Here is a 16,933-nt window from a genome sequence, read left to right as displayed (position 1 = left end):
CATTACTGTTTCTGTTGTGAAGCGCTCTGACACCTTCGGTAAAGTCCGCGCTATATAAAAACGCATTAAATAAATAAAAATAAATAAATAAAGGAAGAATACGGTATGATTTAATTTATACGGTTTCATAAAAGTTGGTAGCCTAAAATTCAACATTTTATAGCGCGTTGTTATTAATTTTAAGAAACCGTACAAGTTATGTCTGTGGATCTGTGGTCTGTCAGTATTTTATTCTACTTGTTTGCAGCAGCCATAGGCACAAAAAAAGGACAAGGTCTTCCCAGCCTTCAATGGTATCTGCTGCTAGACAGTAAACAGAGAGGAGGGACCAAAACGTCACATGCTTCATTCAGTGCCTAGGCATAGACGTTGAAGACGGACAGACGCGGACGCTGGCACTGACACCGCCCTGCCAGTGCCAACACCAGCCCCTGCAGGTGACCCGGGCACGCGCCGTTTCTGATGTTTTGCCCGGAGGCTACTCCAGAGGCTGCGAGCATGAGCGGCGACTACTACCTCGAATTGTGCCCGCGGCCGGTGCACTTTGAGAAGGCATCTGCCATTAACAGTGTCTTCTTCGATGAAGCAAACAAGCAAGTACGGAAGCTCTGGGCTGCACTGAATGAAGGGGGTAGACTAGAGGATCACTTACAAGGCGGGGGCAACTGCAGAAGTGATTACTGGTACTTGCCGGGCCGTAGAGTGGCAGTTTTCTATGTGGCGCTAGGCATATGATGCTGCTTTGCTCCCCAGAGGTGGGGGTATGTTGAGTTTTAGTTTGACATCCTGCTGTAGACTGAGACTGCATAGGTTACCAGGATTGCGACTGGGTATTTGAAGAGTGATGTAACGCTTTGTGAAGGCTGGACGTATTCCTTTGTCCCCTATAGCGCGCATGCCACCACTTCTGAATAACCAAAGGGAAGAGTTGGAGAAAGGTTCGTGGTAATTAATGTTCAATGCATCACCTTGCATTGGATGGATTACGTTTTTTGAGAGAGGGCTAACCTGGTACACTTTTTTTCACGTAAAAACAGTGAGTCCTATGCTTAAACTGGGAGTTTTGACATGTATGACATGTAATGTACCCCACAGTAGCAGCTCAGTGGCTCGTGTGTGTATGTGTGCGATGAGTTCAGCTTGTCCTGTTGTTGTGGGCAACTATACATCATGGGTTGGTGCTGACTTGGGACTAGTGGAGGATATGTATATCATAGATCAAGGTGCGCAGCTCATAAAATTCTGGGTCGGATGCAGGCTGTTTTAGGACTATTCTTGATCTGGGTTGTTACATTGCTTACCATTTGGGATCTGCACCATTGTCAGGTAGTCTTCACAGGAACCCCAGGTTCTCTATACAACTCAGTTCAGTTCATGAAGCTTTATTCGGTTCATAACATGTAATGACCATAAAAGCACACGGCAAAATGCAGAAATACAAAAAAATACAGACGAAATAGAAACACATTTAAAAAGTCATACTTCTCCTGTAATAAATAGATTTACAGATAAAACTGGCAGTATAAAAACATATATCTGGAGAGTTCATATTAAAAAGCAACCTCATTGCATCTTCCATATTAGAAATACCATATTTTAAAAACATGGGTTTTAAAAATGTAATCCTTACATTCAAGAAGAGATTGCAGATAAGCATAAAGTGCATGCTGCTTTGTTCTGAATGACCATCGCACGGGCAAGGGCCGACAGGGTACCTTTTTTGTTGGGGCAAGGCCACCAAGACATGTACCATTCCTAACCTTAATCTGGTTAAGACAAATCTGTGAGCTGGTCGGGTTACCATGTTCAGATACTGCTGGAAACCCTCGCTTACAGTGTATTTGTTATAAAGTTGAACAGTAGTGAGGGGACCAGTCCCAGCTAAACGATTTTGGGTTCTAAACAACATAAAAGATTTTTTCATATCATGTTTGACAAGAACTCGGGGGGGACAAGAATCTAGCAACAAGTTCAACCCGAAAATAGCCTGGTAGCTCTCAACAACATACTTGAGCCATGGGATTTTCATACAGTTATCTAATTTGAGGCAATCCTTAATAACAAGTTGGTTGAACTCGGTCTCTTCCTTGTGCCAAATTGCTTGGTAAAGCGACAAAGGCCTAAGTGAAGCAAGGTCACTCAAATAGGCGACCCCAACCTCTTTATGAATCAACTCTGTTGGGGCAGAAGCAGGTAGACACATTAGTTTCTTGAGGAAGATGTTTTCTTCCCTCTGTAAGCAACCAACATTAGAGTAACCCTGCCCCATATAGGGCAATGGAGACACTTTTAGCCTTGTATATCTCCATCATGTCTCTGATTCGCCTATCCCCTATCTTTGCGGCAAATTTAAATATGCCATAGGACCAAAATGGTCAAAAGTTCCTAACACTTATTAAGTCCTGGGCCCAACTGCCATCACTCGAAAAAGTGACACCCAAATAGCAAAAATTATTTACTTGCTGCACTTTCACACCTTATACAAAAAAAGCATAATTCTTGCTAGTCTTGGCCCCGCAAATCATGGTGTGGGTTTTGCTTTTGTTTATCAGCAACTTCCTCTCCCCTATAAATTCAGAAAACCGGTCCATCAGGCGCTGCAAACCAATAGGTGTCCGAGATAGGAGCACAGCATCATCCGCGTAAAGCCGAACTGGCACTCTAATCCGGGCAACCTGAGGTGCATCAGCCTTAACTGTTTTCAGGACGGTTTCCACCCCATTAATAAATAAAGTAAACAACAAGGGGGCGAGGACACAGCCCTGTCTTATTCCGCTTTTCACACTGAAGTTCGGGGTACACTCCCCGTTGACCCCATATCGAACACACGCTTGCATCTTATTGTATAATCTAGCAAGGAAAAAAATGATTTCCTTGGGGGCGCCTAATTCTAACAAAACTCACCAAAGGAGCGAATGGTTAACTAGATCAAAAGCGCTACTTAGATCGGCAAAGCAAAGATACAAATTACCATGCATAGCCTTAGTAAACTTGCCGATTAATAATTCTAAATTCAAGCACTGATCTAGGGTCCCACGGCCCTTTCTAAAGCCATATTGGGAGTTGGCAAGAATCCCATTCTCCTCAGCCCACGTTTCCAATCTAGACAACAGCACCCTGCTCATAATTTTCACCGATGAGTCCAGCAGACTAATCGGCCGATAGTTACAGGCTGATGCCTTTGCCCCCTTTTTGTAAATAGGGACAATAATTGAATCTGCCTATGTGGGTGGAATCATAGTGGTTACCGCTGCATTGAGAACCAAAGTAAGTATCGGTCCCCAAATCAGTGGTTGGGCCTTATAAACATCGATAGGGACTCCGTCGGGCCCCTGTGCCTTTCCCCCCTTGCTAGCTTTAATACTACATTCCACCTCACTTAAGGAGATGTCTAGTGAAACCATGGGCCATTGTCTTTGCTCATTGTCAGTCGGGACACTATCTTGGAAAATGGCTGAGAAATGGGACACCCAGGCCTCACTCCCCACATTAGAAGAAAGTTGGGGGATTTTATCATCTTGTAGGAAGGGGGAATTAATGGTAGACCAAAATAAGCAGCTGTCCAAGGTTTCTGCTGCCTTTGTTAAATTATCCCAAGCTTCCTGCAGTAGTTCCTTCTTCCTTCTAATAAGTGCCATTTTATAATCGTATCGCAGAAGTGTGACTTGATTCTTATCCCTTGGTATAAGGGCTAAAGCTTGTTTAAGTTGGGAAAGAAGGGCTGTGCAAGCATGGTCAAACCAACCCTTACCCTTGCCTCTCGTACCCGGCTTGTTTCCCGTAAATATGTTATTAATAGTCATATTGATATTAATGAAATTAGTCACAACAAAGGTAGGCGAACACCCTGGTGTTAAAATAGCGTTAATGTCTACCAAGTTTTTAGATATGATTATGGGCACTACTACTGCAGATTTTTCCCCTTTCCACCTTAGCCTAGTCCCGTTTACTCAATGCGGCTCGATGTTAGCTAAAATTCTTGACGCCAGCTGGTCTCTACACTTCCATGATTCGATTCGCATAGTAATACAGTTATGATCGCTCAAATTAGAGGCATCCCTTATCTTGATCAGACAATGGGGCCCTAAACTAGATGAGACCAAAATGTGGTCGATGCTAGAGCTAGCGTTCCTCCCAGTGAATGTGGGAATAGAATAACCACTGGCCTCTACATCAGGCCTCACCAGCTCCAAATCATAAGTTGCCATTACACTATTAATAGCCTCCCCATAGGCGTTATGTGGGAAATGGGGCGTGTTCTCACCACTGTTATTTTGTACCCCGCAAGCCCTAGAGGAGGACAAACCACAGGTTGTGGAATTAAAATCACCTACATTTTGCTTCTGCTACAAGCTTCATGAGGACACTATCAAGCTCATCTATCACCTTGTGCCGAGAATTATTAAAAATATTGTTGTAAAAGTTTATTAAAAGCACCTCTATGCCTTCTGGTAGTCGCACCCAGAGAATTTGGGAATGGGTTCCGACTGACAGATGCTTTACAACCATCAGCTTTAGGTCTACTGATCTAAGAAAAAGCTGTCCCCCCTTGGCTCTTCCATGTCTGGACTCTGAAGCTTCTAGGCTATAACATACATAGCCATCGAAACTTGGTTTAACAGTACACCAAGTTTCTTGGAGACATAGTATGTCGTATGATCTAATCAAAGCCTCCCATCCCAGTTTGTTTCCCTTAGAGGCCCAACCGGCTATATTCCAGCTGGCGACGGAGATACCCCCAAAGAAACAGCTATTGGGCTCATCTTGGGCAGTGTTGGAGTTATCTCAATCACACCGTAGTTCAATCACAGTCACACCCAAACTCCCGTCTACATCATTAATCAATTCCTTGTTACTCTCAGTGACATTTGCTACTGTTGACCCGCTGTTAATAGTTTCCAGGTTGTCATTAACCTGAAGACCCGCAATGGCTAACCTTGTCACACTAGATTGATTAGACAGGGCACTCAGGGTAGTGGCCAACTGGGGTCCAGATGCCTTCTGATGTCAATCATTCTGATCTAGGGAACTCAGGGATTGATATCTGTTCTGGACAGGGATTTCGAAAACTGATCCGTAATTGGGGAGAAATGATCTATCTCTAGTGGTGGCATGATTAGGAGTTAAGGCTCTATCTCTGTTAATAGCATGAGGCGTCTTGCTAAGATGATTGTAAAAGTATCCCAAAGGTCATACAATTACATCAGTCTTATTCTGTGTTATGGAGGCTGCTCTTAACAAGATCGTTGCAACATGCTGGGGGTGTTGGAAATTAACGATGACACAGTCACCCCTACAGGACTTTCTTGTATTACCGATCCAACTAACCCTTCTGGTTAATATAATTTGGTCGGAGAACTTAACCGGGAACCCACAGTGCCTGTTTAGCCAGAAAATCGTTTTGTTTTTTAATGAGTCCTGCGACTCTAGAATGGTTCTGGTCTGGCTAAGATCTAGAGAGGGGACATTGGATAGAACAACAACATAGGGTACACACTCAGGTGGAAGGTCTACGGATCGATTGTTGTTGGGTGCAGCTTCCCTTACTGATCTTGCAGTCACTACAGGCACCTGCACGGTTCTACTTGTCTTACAAGCCGACACTCCACTCAAACTTGCTGGTGCTTCCTGGGCCTGCATCGCCCGACTACCTGCTTGTGAGCCTAATGTAGCTGCTTTCACAGAGCAGGCGCTTCCATTAACTAGCTTAGGGGCAGATTCAACTCCTGAACCATCCCTCACTGGGGGCCTAGGATTAACCATCTTAATCGTATGCCCGTCTAGAACACTCCCTAGTCTAGATACTTCAGCTGTTAATTGATCTATTTTAGTAATTAATGGTTTGACAATCAGCTCAAGTTTACTCTCTATAATACCAACTAGCAGGTCAAATTGCTCGGTGTTAATAGTAACTGTATTGTCCTTAGTCAGGGTCCCCTTGTCACAAACGGAATTCTTAGGTGCAGGTTCTGCTTTTCTTCGGGTAATATTTCCTCCCCGTTTAGTAGTCATTTTTCTGCATGCCCTCACTAAACGCGGGACCGGCGGGCATTGCTGTGGAATATCCTCCGGGGCTAGTAGTAGATCTTCAATCGGGGCGCAGACATTTAAAACTACTGTGGATAAAACTTCGGAATTACAACCGGTGACCACAGACTCAGCAGTATCAATAGTATCCTCTTTGGAAAGTCCCAGGGGCAGGTCAGATAGATTATCTCGTCCTTAGGATTTTCTCCTGTCGCTGTTAATCTTGCTTACGACTTTAACTAGGTAATTGTCCATGATTGACTTTTGTTTAGTCATTATGGGATTAACAGTTGCCACAGCTACTTAAGGGTGTACGGGCTGTAGGTCTCAGGGGGTACTGATCGAAAGTACTCAATGTCCCAAATGCATGGGAAACACACTAGCTCCCAAAGTCTTACACACAGTCACGGAACACTTACTGGAATCTGGGTGCAGCAACCAAGGGGAATGGCCCAGCCCGGCCTCGATCGGCCCTCGGAGGGCCACAGAGGGCCCGCCCTTTGCCCGGGCTTCGCCCGGCTCGTCCCACGCGCGTCCCGCGTGGCGGGAGGTCCAGGTCAAATATATCCGTCAGGTGATTGGTTCCAGTTGGTGGTGGGAGGGGCGGATTCACACACACAGCCCCCACGGCAGCCTGGTCGCTGTAGGCGCGGCTTGTCCTTCTCCCCTCAGTGCTGCGTTCTCCCGTGGAGCGGGAGGCGCGAGATGTTTAAATGCCCAGTTGAAGCTTCCAGGTGGTGGTGGGAGGGGCGGATTCACACACACACAGCCCCCGCGGCAGCCTGGTCGCTGTAGGCGCCGCTTGTCCTTCTCCCCTCAGTGCTGCGTTCTCCCGTGGAGCGGGAGGCGCGAGATGTTTAAATGCCCAGTTGAAGCTTCCAGGTGGTGGTGGGAGGGGCGGATTCACACACACAGCCCCTGCGGCAGCCTGGTCGCTGTAGGCGCCGCTTGTCCTTCTCCCCTCAGTGCTGCGTTCTCCCGTGGAGCGGGAGGCGCGAGATGTTTAAATGCCCAGTTAAAGCTTCCAGGTGGTGGTGGGAGGGGCGGATTCACACATACAGCCCCCGCGGCAGCCTGGTCGCTGTAGGCGCCGCTTGTCCTTCTCCCCTCAGTGCTGCGTTCTCCCATTTAGACTTGTAATCTGTGCAACTTAGGAGTCACTGGCTGTTCTTATTTGGAGCTCTTAGATTCGTCCCAACAAGACAACGCTGATCACCCAACAGCAACTGCTGTATAAACTTCGCATCCAACAGCCGACATGGAGATGCTCAACCTGTTGGAGGACCAGCTGCCATGCTTAAGAATTCTCACTTACGTCTGTGTGTACCTACCTCTAGTACTGATGTGTTTCAGGGCACTGTGTTTCTTTGACTGACTGACCAGACTCTTGCCGCTCTGGGAGACCTGGTTCCTATGGTCCCAGAGCAATCTAGGGTTATGGCCTCAAATTTTGAGAACTGTTTACAACTTGTGTCCCGGGCCCAAAATATTATTGGGCCTGTAGAACCGTGGGCCTTAGGACCACATGCTAAAGAAATAATGAGCCCGGCACAGTATTGTAGTAACTGGAACTGGCCTAGAGCACGTGCATTCGAGCCATTTTATTAACAGGCCCACGTCACTCGTGACACCTGTGGTGGATGGGGGTGTGTACTGGCCAGCCCTCAAGGAAGTGGCTGGTAAAAGTATGCCTCCTGAGACAATAGATCTACATTCTTTCCAAACTTTATTAAAACCAAAACAAGTCCAACCTATGGAAATAAAACTATGCACACAAGACACCACTTAGTCTCTCGGCTACAAGAGGCAGTCCACAGGACACCGATGGACAGGTGCAGCAGGAAGAACCCGGGCATCTCAGCACATGTCCATAATTTAACCAGCTCCCACTGGGCACAAACACTGTGTAGACAGAGTCTGGAGTCTTTGACAGCCTGTCCGTTGGATCAGTGTCCACCGAGTAAAGAGTGTCCCACTGTGATTCTTACCTGGGGGCCTGTGTTGGACCGAGCAGGGACTGTAGCGCGGCTCACGGAGGCGGACGCTTTCCCCTGAGTGGCAGCAGCTGATCGAGCTTGTTCTCCCTCGCTCAGCGTGTGCGGGCAGAACTACGGATCCCAGGATTCCTGGCAGCACCACAGCCCACCCCACACACGATCACTTCCGCACCTGGTGGCATCAAAAACCAACGACTCCCTCCGCGTCGCGGGACGCGCGCGGGCGGCGCCGGGCTGAGCCCGGGCAGAGGGCGGGCCGTCAGGGGCCGTCAGGGGCCGAAGGAGGCTGGGCTGGGCCACGGACTTTGGTTCGTATATTTTGGACCTGGGCTTGCTAGTAAGATATTATTTTGAATATTGGTGTATGTTCGTTTTTCCAGCAGGGCCTATTGCCTTCATTACTGTGTATACTATCAAGATAAGTCATTGTTACCCAATTCATTTTGTAGTTAGTACCAGCTGGCCACTTTATGTCTAAGCTTAGGTCTGTAAAACTAGCAGCTACAAATGACAATAGGACAATGGATAACTATCTTGTTAAAGTTGTGAATAAGATCAATAAAGATAGGAGACTATCATTTGGCAGGTTGAGCCCAGAAACGTCACCCACAAGGTCGATTACGCCCACTACTCCCACGCTTCTCCCAGATAGTGGCTGTGCCAATACTAATAATGTAGATTCAAATAATGTTGTATCCACTATAGTGAACATAGAAGAGCGTGAAACTTTAAATGATTTCATTCCCAGCCAGAGTCCGTCATCTTGTTCAAGGGTCACACCAACTCAATCTCCTGTTCGGAGAACGGTGCGTGCATGCAGGAAGGCTCCGGTCAAGAGGGCGGTGGGTCGAAAGTCCAAAAAGCAAGGTCCAGCCCCACTCAGCAGGGGGGACACTTTAGAGCCTATAAACAATGCTGAGGGAAGTACCCTTCATCCAGCCCACATTGAACTCCTGGCAACCATCCTTGAGTAAAAACTAGAGGCTCTGATTAGCCCATTGGTGGTAAAGTTAGATCTAGTTGCCCAAGAGGTCACTAGATTGAAAGGTCTTCTTGATTCTCATTTGACCCGGACTTCCTCCCTGATGAGCCCTCAACCCGGTCCATCGGGCCCCATAGGCCATAGCTTATCGGAACCCGTACTATACGCGTCTGTTAATACCAGGGATGGCGGTTCAGGGGTTAGTAGTCGGGCATCTCCGGCTGTAAACACATTGATTACCACACCACCTAACCAATCACCAGTGGGTACTGTACTTGCACCAGCACCAATCTCACGACAACCACAAATAGCACAAAAAAGTAACCAGAAGAACCAGAATAGTTTAGCAGAGGGAGAAATTGCAGGGAGTAGTAAACCCAGGAGGAAAAATGTTGTTAACCTCCCACCGCAGTGTGTTCCATACACTGTGGTTTTAACAAACGTTCCCGAGGTTGATTCTTGCATGTTTGACTCTAGGCTAGAAACCCACGATGCTCTAAAAAATAAAACACTTGCTTGGCTGAATAGGAATTGTGGTTTTCCGTTGGCCTTCTCAAATGATATAATATCCACCCGTAGAGTTGGTTGGATTGGTCATGGAAGGAAAAATACAAGAGGGGACTGCATCATTGTAAATTTTAAACATCCACAACATGTTGCTACTGTCCTCCTAAGAGCTGCCTCTTTACCTACCCAGGATAACTCTGTACGTGTTAGACCTCTTGGATATTTTTATAGTCATTTGGGCAGCACCCAACAACGATTACCTCAGCAGCAAGAGCATCTTGGAAATGGACTTGTAAGGGGAATGGCTGGTTGCTTTTCCAACATGCCTTTGAACGCACCTGTGTACCACAATGGCGGGGATTTTTATGGTTATCAGCCAGCGAATAGGCAGTTGGATAATATTTTTCCCCTTTATAATCGCTACACTGCTTTATCCTCATTGGAGGAAAATGATTGACTTCCCGACGCCACGAGGAATCCTACTCAGTTACCAGCATCGTTCCTTAAAATTGCCACTTGGAACATTGCTGGCATAAAGAATAAAATTGGGAACCCAGAATGGCTATTGACACTAAAAGCTTTTGATATCATTGCCCTACAAGAGACCTGGGATCAGACAAATAGCTTTTCCTTGGATGGTTATAGCCACTTTTGTATCCCAGCTATTAGCAGTGTGGCAGGACGACCTAAGGGGGGCCTGCTAAGTTTATTTAAACTGGACATAAAAGGCATATTAACTCAGTGTTCATCTGGCTCTGATAATTGTTTGATTGTTGAACTCTTTTCGCAAGAAAAGGCTAAGATCCTTTTTGTTAATTTTTATAATTCACACGCAAATGATTGTACCAGTCAAAATTTGGAAGTACTGGACAAATTTCTGTCAGTCTACAGCACTAACGTACATACTTTTGAATTAATATTATTAGGGGATTTTAATATACACCCATGTACCCTACCATGCATTAGTCAGGATGACGAAGGTCCCCCCCTCTCCTCCTTAGTGCATTTGGAACACACCAGGCGTGGTGAGTTGCTTGAAATTTTCCTTGCAAGATGGAATCTATATGAATCAGGCTGTGGGGATGGGAAAAATAGATCCCCTACGTTTAAAGGAAAAGACATGGGTACTATTATAGATTATATTTTTTTTACTTCTTTTCTGTTAAGTAATGCGATTAATTATTATACAGAGGTATCAGTTTTTAGTGATCATAATCCTGTTTTATTAGAATTGAAGCTTGCAGATGTAATTTCTCTAAAATCAGTTAAAGATAGAGGGGGAGTAAATCTTACGGTAAAAGATCAGAATCGTAGGTTGAAATGGACAAAAATAGTCCCTGAGACCTTTCTCCAGGAGGTTTTGTCCAAAGTTGAGGACGAAGTTGCAATATGTTTATCAAATAGAACTCAGAGCAATGAGGTCATAGCGGCTTTTGATTATATCTGTATAGAAATTGATCGTAACCTCCAGAATAAATCCTGCTCGAAGTTGTTAGTGGGCAAAGATGGTTCGACAAGAAAGCTCAAAGGCTCACGGTGTCCTACTAAAAGCACTGAAAGCCACTCCCAAAATTCGTGCGGATATAGTGAGTGCAAGGACTGTGTACAAAAAAACCATTTTAGAAAGAAAGAGGGTCCTGAAAGATAATGCTGTAGCCCAACTTCTGGAACCAGAAACACTAAGAAATAGTGGTCTATTCTGGAAAATAATAAACCAGCCATTTTTTTCGGATGATCCAAACACCCCCCTAGAGGCAAATATTTCTGATGAGGGCTGGATTAAACATTTTAGTGCGATATATACAGAATCTAGCAGTGCTGTTATTACCGCTGCCCTCACAGAAGCGGATGCAGTGGAATTGTGTACTGCTAAGGCCACTGTTACCTTTGTTGCAGCTGAAGTGGAACGGGCAATAGATCTGACCCTGAAAAATAAAGCTCCGGGCCCTGATGGGGTACCAGGGGACGTTTTTAAATGTGCACCTAAGTTTTGGTCCAAAGTTCTTTGTAATGTTTTTAACGTCCTCACAACTGACAAAATCCCGGATTCATGGAAAAAATCTATCATTATACCGGCCTTTAAAAAGGGTAACAGGCAAGACCCATCCTGTTACAGACCGATTTCATTGATTGATTCATCGGTGAAAATATTGGGCAGGGTCATTTTATCAAAACTGAATGACTGGATAATTGAGAAAGGGGTACTATCAAACGTTCAGTACGGTTTTAGACCTAAAAGGAGTACAATTGATCAAGGCCTTAATTTGCATTTACTGGTTGAAAAATATACGAGGGCTAGGGAGGGGTCCATGTACCTGGGGTTCATGGACCTCTCGTCAGCCTTTGACCTTGTAAATCGTTCCAAGCTTTGGAAGATCCTGCTTGACATAGGATTGGACAGAGCCCTTGTTTGTCTTTTAGCTGACCTCCATTCTGATCTAATAGCTGCGGTTAGAGTTACTTCGGATGGGCGTTGCACTAGGCACCCCTCCTTTTTACTGTTTACATAAATGCACTGGAGCCTTCCCTAAAAGCAGCAACCCTCGACGTTCCACGTATAGGAGAACTTGGAATCCTAGTTCTCCTATACGCAGACGATGCTGTTTTGCTTTCTCGTACTGGTGTGGGTCTTCAACGCCTATTGGATGCTTTTGAGGCCTTTATGGGTTCCTTGGACCTAAAGATTAATGTTAAAAAGTCTCAAATCATGATAATGGGTAAGGGCAAAAATAACAAGTCCTTAAAAACATTTACGTGTGGGAAACAAGAGCTTTGCAGAGTAGCCACCTTTCCTTATTTAGGGATAACTTTTGACGAGAGAGGAACCTGGGGTCCCCAGATAAAAAATAGAAATATTGCTCTCGCTAGATCCTCTTCTGCCCTCCAGAGTTTTATAAAAAAACTGGGAGCGAGGCCAATAGTTACTCTGCTTAAAATTTATAAAGCTAAATGTTTGGCCGTTGCTACATATGGTAGTGCTATTTGGGGCAATTGTTCCACGGAAAGTATACAGATTACTGAGAATACATTTTTAAGATCTGTTCTTTCCGTACCCCAGTCGACTTCTACATATATTGTTCATTCTGAACTTGGCATGGGATATATCTCAGACTTAATTAAAGTGGCCCCTGTCCTGGCCTGGCCCAGGATCTGGCTGAATCAAGACATTCCCCTTAACCACACTATTTTAAAAGACTGCTTGCAGCTAGACAGGGTAAGCAAAATACTGTGGCTAGCTTATATTAAAAACTGTCTTTTTAAGTTAGGGAGACCAGATCTTTTTCTATCCCCGGCCTCAATAACTGCGAAAGACATTGTTTTGATCAAAGGCATGATGGGAGAATCGTTAAGCCTAGACAGGGAACAAGTAGAACTTGAGAAACCAACGGTGAGGACCGGCATTATTTTGTGTACTCATGTCGGCCCTGAACCATACTTAACTATTGTAAACCTGCCTTATCATCGTTTCCTTTTAACTCGTTTTCGGTTGAATTTGATCCATTTATCTCTTGGTCACTTTCCGACTTGGTGTACCCCTGAAAACGCTGACAACTTTTCGATCCAGAACACACTGCACTTTTTGATGTTCTGTGATCACTTCACGGCTTTAAGAAGGAAATATTTGATTCCGATCCTTAAAGAGGCTGGGTTTATACAGGTCAAGCCAGCACTCTTGTTTCTCCAGCTACTACAGACCTCCAGGATTATATTCCATGTCGCTAATTTTCTTGTGGGGGCTATTAGGGTTAAGAAAAGGATGTTGTCCAATAACCTTACGAATTTGGTCCTATAAATGGATGAATTTTATATTGCCCATTGGTAATGGTTACCCCATGAATTTAAACTATACTGATTTTTTCTATGCAAGTGATGTGAATAGTTTGTTTTATTTTAACTGACCTCTTTTTAACATATTTTAATGATCTAGGTTTATAGAAAGTATATATTTTTGTATTATTTATGTGTAATTAGTAAAAGTATGTAAATATATCATGATTTTATTTTTATTAATTGCATTTGATGATTGTGTGTAAATATATTGTTCCTCTGTCTTTTTATGATATTGATTTATCGAAATAAAGTATTATGACTGACTGACTGACTGACAGTGTCCACTTATGCGCTGATGGATGGGCCTGTGTGCTATCGCAATGATGCTGTTGGTGGCAAACAGTTCAAACTTGGTGCATGAGTAGCGTCGGTGGACCCCCGCTGTAGAGTCTTCTCTTGGGGCATCTGGGCACTGTGATGACAAGTCTTGCTAGGGGCCCCTCCGTCTCTTGGTGATTTGCAGCGGGAAATCTCCACCTGGTGATGAGTTGCTCCTTCGCTGGATTGGGTGAGGCACTTAGCAATGATGATGTGGTTGTCATTTGACCTGGATGACCGGTGGTGATGTCTTGCCTGGAGTGATGATGACTAGGGGACTTCGCAACCACATAGCTCGGTGTCTTTGCTGGTGCTGTTCTTCTGTGGCATGTGCGATTGTGAGCTGGGATGCCACTTGTCTCAAGCAGCCAATGCTTGAGAACTGGCGGCACTGGGAAGTGTAGGGGGAGAGACGTGGTTTGCTCTTGCTGGCGGCTCACATGTGGTTCTCCCATTGAGCTGTCTCCAGGGATGTTGATCCGCCTTGGTGGCTGACTTGTGCCTGCGGGTGCACTCTTTTAGTGGTACAAGTCCTCGTTTTTATCCTCTTGCTGATCTCTCCAGAACACCTGTGGCCCTCCAATTCTTTTTGTTGACATGATTGTCACTCTTCTTTTTCTTCACAATGTGACGTGTCACATTCTCTTCTTTGAGTTGCGGTGGTGGCAGCTTGTCACTTGGGGATGTGCGGCTCGCCTCATGCCTGACACAGACTTAAGGCAGTGTTTGGGCACTCCCTGAGTAGTCTCTTGACAGCCTTTGGCCCACGGCGGGGCGGTGCCAGTGCAGTGGAGATGTAGACACTCTTTCCTGCATTCGGGCCATGCTAGGCATTTCTTCCCCTCATATCTCTGGGAAGTGTTGTGCAGCACCTCTTTCGTGGGAACCTGGTGGTCAACCAGGCTCTTTTTGTAACATGTCTTGTCTCTGTGAGGGTGCCCTTGGTGCAGTTCGGATTACTGAATTTCCCCCTGCTTCCACGGACGGAATGATTCCACAGTCACACGCGCATACACACATCACACGCTGGTGGGGCCCATAACACCAACATTCATTCTCATCGAACTATCCGTGCCTACAGAGAGATCCTCAAATATCCCGAACTACAGTTCTATTTCCCTTGGATGGAGGAAACCACATCTATTAAAATTTTACCCTAACAATTCCTCCATCCGGAGGTCAATCGGATCATTTAGTTGAGTTGGTATTTGATAGTCAAACCCTTCAATTCTTATATTAATCAAATAAACATTACAAGAAATAACCACCCGACACAGTTCTTCAAATAATAATTTTTCTTTATCTAATTAAAGTGCAGGTTAAAATCCTAACAAATATAATATTATCTTTTGTCATAATTACCTATTCTGGCTAATTGTCGTTCTCTAAGTCAGAACTGGTCCTCAGAAATTCATCACAGATTCTACCGTCCCATCCTCTGCTGTCAGCGTGGAGTGCCGCATAGAGTAGCATCGATCAGGGTGCGTCTCGAGCTCATTGGGTGGTAACCTAATTTCCCTCTCTAGACCACTAATATTTATACCAAAATTTGCATATACATGTTGCATTTTCTCTATTTCCAGGCTGCTTATTGGTTGAATTCAGCCCCGTCCCAAATTTTAAGAAACAATTTCAAAAGTTCTCATACGGATGATGTATAAACTTGGCGCATGGGAAAGTCGTTCCCAGGTCAGGAAAGTATCAGTCTATTGTGAATAGGTGGCTTTTGGTTCCCAGATTGCAACATTTCTTCCGTGTTCAGGGACATTGGCATCTCGCCCAGAGTAGTCTTCATGGACTTGGTTCAGAGGTTCAAGGAGAGGACACTACGTAGTCAGTGCAGACGCCTTCCTCCATTGCTAATTGCATGAAGTCATGTACTTTAGTGAGGATTCAGTCGGCAGCCATCTTTTAGTAGGCCGAAATAGTCAACTTTAGGTAAAAGAAACACAAAACGTAATTAATACAAAGAAATGACTAAAACAATGTTATTCCCTCACTAATACCCTTATGTGTATGCATTTATCTAGCCATATGCGACATTTAAAGCCGTTAATGCTGATTTATTTAAGCGCAAAACACATTAACATTGCTTAAGCTAAACATATAAATTTAATATGCGTGCAAACTTAGTTCACTTATTATTTTAGCCATGCAAATGCATTCCCACGTGTATTCTCTTGGTTAATAAGGTTGATTAATTCATTTACCACACATTATTATTCATTAGAATTAGTTCTTTAGTCGTTTTAATAAAAAACTTATATAAATGGATTGGGTATACCAAAAATATTTTATTTTACCCGCTCCATCAATCCCCCCTTTGGTGATATTATCACCACCAAACCAACCCACAAAATTTCAAATTATTTCCCCTTTTAAAGAAATTTGAAATGTCTTTTTGCTTAATTAAACTTCTGTTTCTCTTTCATCTTCTCTCTTGGTTTTATCATACATACTCTCCTTCCACTCTTTCATTTCTATTTAATTGAGATCTTTTTCTGGTTTCTTTTCCCTCTTTTTGTAAATTTCTCTTTTAACCTTCTTTTTATTTCTTCTATATCTACAACATATACATCCTAATCTAAGTAGTAATAATACAAAAATCACACAGGCTAATGGAAATAATATTTTCCCTATTATGGTACTACCTAATTTACCTAAGAAAGCTTTTATAGCAGCCATCTTATTACTAATTCTAGTCCAGATACTTTCAACCTCCAGTGGTTTTATTTCATCATGCAATTCTGTAATGTTTTTGATATAGACTTTTAAGTCTCTGCTTTCGTCAGGAATGTAAGTGCAACAATGTTGAACTTTCAACATTCCACAGACTCCACCCTCTTTTGCCAATAAAATATCAAGGGCAAGTCGATTTTGCATAATCATAGCACGCATGGCAACTAATTCAGTGTTTACCAATAGAAATCCTCCCGCTGTGCTTGTTGACAAACGATCCACTATGGTGGACAACTTCCGAATATTATTTGCATTCAAAGATATTCCCACTGCTGGTATCAAGGCTCCAAAAATATCACCTACAATTTCTAACCAGGTTTCTCTTCTGCTACGCATTAGTAGGTTATTTGGTCCACTATTTTCTACTCTATCCATGTGCAAGATCTTTGGAAAGACCAGGCCTACATAACATGTGCCATACCAATGGTCAGGCAGCCTGTAATAAGCCTTGTTCCCACAAATATAATACAATCCAGGAAAAACTGGGTCTTCTCCACCTCTAAATCCCCATCCGGATGCAATGAAGTATGTA

At 44.2% G+C, this 16,933-nt stretch overlaps 1 protein-coding gene across 1 annotated transcript in view; it reads left to right on the top strand.

Annotated features, from left to right (window-relative positions):
* The first annotated feature begins 316 nt into the window (after nt 1–316).
* Nucleotides 317–16,933, top strand: part of RMC1 (regulator of MON1-CCZ1) — a 238,616-nt gene continuing 221,999 nt past the window's right edge. Inside the window, exon 1 of the mRNA XM_085605759.1 lies at nt 317–597. Within this exon, the coding sequence (XP_085461885.1) occupies nt 463–597 (135 nt within the window). The 5' untranslated portion in view covers nt 317–462. The remainder of the gene's footprint in view (nt 598–16,933) is intronic.

The sequence above is a fragment of the Triturus cristatus genome, chromosome 5_1 (assembly GCF_964204655.1).
Source record: "Triturus cristatus chromosome 5_1, aTriCri1.1, whole genome shotgun sequence".
Lineage (NCBI taxonomy): Eukaryota > Metazoa > Chordata > Amphibia > Caudata > Salamandridae > Triturus > Triturus cristatus.
The sequence above is the reverse complement of the archived record's forward strand: the minus strand, read 5'-3'. Positions and strand labels throughout refer to the sequence as shown.